Below are 3,311 nucleotides of genomic sequence, written 5' to 3'. Positions count from 1 at the left end.
ATTATTGTTATTATTATTATTATTATTATTATTATTATTATTATTATTGTTATCGTTATCGTTATTGTTATTGTTATTATTATTGTTATTATTATTAATATTTTATATATTTATTTGTTCATTTTGAAAGGGCAAAGGTAGAAATGTACTAGATTTAGTGTGTTTTAAACATTGTTTTATATTCCTACAGGTTTTCCTTTTGTGTATATATGGCATAGTTATTTCTTTTATGTGTGAGAGTTATAAAAGATGTAGATATATATTGAATTATGTGGTATCATGTTTTCTGTTGTTCTTGTGTTGTTATTAAGACTTAATTCTGTTTCTATTTTTAGTTTCCTTTTTTTGAGTCTTTTCTCTTTCTGTACTTTGTCATGTCTTGCAGGTTGTTAGTGTCATCAAAGGACAATGGGGAAGAAGAAACGACAGCACCGGCGGAAGGACCGGGACGACAAGATGTTTGACGCGCATGACGACGTTATGCAGGATGTGGATGTGGATCTGGACCGCCGGCAGGGGGCCAAAGTCACTTCAAAACAGAAGAAGAGAATGAAGAGGAAACTCATGAGGGAAATGAAGATGAAGGAACAAATGGACAGGTACAAAGGCAAAGAGGGCAAGGACGGATACACAGGGTGGCATACTATCAACATACAAGGAGATACACCACTGGATAAGAATTTCATCCTTTCAAGCATCGGGAGTGATGTGGAGGTGGAGTTCCGCCCTCTGGGCTTCTTCAAGATGGGGACCACAAGTGGATTTTACCTTGAGAAGAATGCTTCTGCTGCAAATGCCATTGTTGCACTTGACAAGAGACTCCAAGGGCCAGATGGAAGTCGGCTCAAGATCAACCTGAAGAAGTGTGAAATCCCTGACCTTGTGTTGAACGCAGACCAGTTACAGGTTTTGCGAGATGTTCTTTCTCAGAGATTCAACAGTGAAGCCTGCTTGTTAGATCTTTCTAATTTTCATTATGAGCAGAGATTTTTAGACCAGGACATCCTGGCTCCTCTGGCAAGTACCTCCATCATGAAGCATGTTGTTCGTATGATCAGAGAAAATGTGCCTCAGCTGAAAGCACTCAATTTAAGCAAGAATAACATCAAAGTAAAACATTTGAAAGGCCTGCAGGGCTTAAACATAGGAAACTCACAACTTGCAGCTCTCAACCTTGAGCACAATGACATCAGAGACATATCAGTGCTTAAGCAGGTAAAAATGTTCCCTTTGTCAGAACTTAACCTTCAGTTTAATCCTCTGCTGAAGAGTTACAAGGACTGTCCAATGAAATATATCCGCCATGTTAGAAAAGAAATTCCCCATTTGAAAATTATAGATGGGGTGGATATTGATGTGTATTTACTAGAAAATGAAAAGAGCCAGGCTAATGGGCTGGAACAGTCTGTTTCTCAACCCAGTGTGAATGAAATTGGCTCCAGTAGTAATACTGTATCAGAAGGTATGGTCCGCACCTTTTTAGAGCAGTACTATGCCCTCATTGACACTCCACAGCGGAGCAATCTTGTGGCTGCATACACTCCTGATGCTGTGCTGGAGGTTAAATCTTCCATCAGTGAAGTCAACAGTAGTGTGCTTGTTGGGCACGATGAAATTTCCAAAGCACTTGTAGGTTTCCCAGTGACGCAGCATCAGCACAACACCTTCTCTTTCAATATCCAGCCTTTGAGCCCTAATGTAACACAGGCTGTTGTAACAGGGCAAGTTCTTTTAGCAGGAAGTAGCACTGCAGTTGCTTTTGCACGGAAAATGAATATTGTATCTTTCAATACTGGATTTTGTTGTTCTCAGGACTTGTTTGAGTTGCGAGGGTTATAGGAAATGTATTTTTTTTGTGTGTGTGTTATATTGTATTTGTAAATTTGGATGGTAAAGTTTAAAATCTTGCCCATACAAAATGAAGACTCGATAAAGCATAACATATTGATTGTAAATTCATGTACCTTTTCTGTGAATAACGATATTATGAAATGTACTAAATCTTCGTAACAAATGTCCAAGGAAAAAATAGATAAAGGAACAAATACCATTTTCTACTCGGTACCATACTTGTCTCCCAATACCATAAAAAGAAAGAGTTTGAATGGAGTATTATTATTCCAAACTCTACAGAAATTCTAAACATAACTTCTGTGAAGTCAATCATTATTTAATTTTGTGAAAGCATTCCAGGGTATCGCGTTAATAGGCGAGAATGCTTCGACCAAGAATACCATCTTTTCATTTTTTGTCATTCAAGTGAGGTTAAGCTGCTGTTATAAAGAGTTGTATGTACTCTACTATCATCCTGTATGTCTTCATATTTTTTTTCATGTTCATCATGACATTTGCATGCCTAAGAGAGTATAAATGGTTCAAGTATTCGTAAACGACATTGAAAGAATTGGTGTATGCTTTATGATTGTTGTATAAAAGGAGATATTGTTGTATAAATGGAGGTAATGTGACTGATGAACAAACAGTAAACAAGTCTGTTTAGTTCAGAAAATGACCAACAGTCCATTTAAAATCAGGCTAAGAATTTGTACTATTTTTTCACAATAGATGCTATCACTGAATAGCTAATTGTAGATTGGGCAGTATGTTACTGCTTATATCAGCAACAAGAGTATTTGGTGATTTTAGAAGCATATTAAAGTTTTAAGTTGCATACTGAGTTTCTTGAAGTCCTTTATTTTATTCATAGATTATTATTATGGAAATTGTTATTATCATTCCATTTTTGTTATTATTATGCAGCCTGAAAACATTTGTTTGATTTGTTTTTTACATTAAAAGTAATGGAACATTTGTTATCATTAGTGTAATTATTTTTATTACTCAGTGTATGCAAGAAATAGAAATAACACATTATATTGCTGACAGCATTGTAACCATGCATTCTAGTGCTGCTGGTTATGATACTAATATGAGAAATTTCATACATGTGCTAACACATCTTAATGGTCAACAAACAGTATGAGAAGAAATACTAGGCCATTGCCTGGAACATAATTCTGCCATTTATGTGTAGTTCAGTGTATCAGGTGAGGGATAAAAGCAGAAGAGAAATACATATTTTCTTTTTCCTACTTTCTTTTTTTTTCCTCCTTTTAAAAGATTTTATGCATATGTATATTGTGACAGATCACATTAACCTGTTAATACCAGGAGTGCATGTAAACATTTTTATTTATTTATAAAGGACTCACTCACTAGAGCTACCTGATTTTGCCTATTTACTCAGAAAATAGCGGACTATGTATCTTTGCACCAGTATGGTAAGCATAGGATTTTATTGAGGTTAAGCT

The 3,311-nt window shown here is 35.6% G+C and overlaps 1 protein-coding gene across 1 annotated transcript in view; it reads left to right on the top strand.

The window, feature by feature from the left end:
• The window catches only part of LOC125043197 (nuclear RNA export factor 1-like), a 6,364-nt gene extending 3,272 nt beyond the window's left edge, over positions 1-3,092 (top strand). Inside the window, exon 2 of the mRNA XM_047639195.1 lies at positions 386-3,092. Coding sequence (XP_047495151.1) covers positions 409-1,839 — 1,431 coding nt within the window. The 5' untranslated portion in view covers positions 386-408 and the 3' untranslated portion in view covers positions 1,840-3,092. The remainder of the gene's footprint in view (positions 1-385) is intronic.
• Positions 3,093-3,311: the final 219 nt, after the last annotated feature.

Source organism: Penaeus chinensis, chromosome 33, assembly GCF_019202785.1.
Source record: "Penaeus chinensis breed Huanghai No. 1 chromosome 33, ASM1920278v2, whole genome shotgun sequence".
Taxonomy (NCBI): domain Eukaryota; kingdom Metazoa; phylum Arthropoda; class Malacostraca; order Decapoda; family Penaeidae; genus Penaeus; species Penaeus chinensis.
This window is presented reverse-complemented; position numbering and strand designations above follow the sequence as displayed.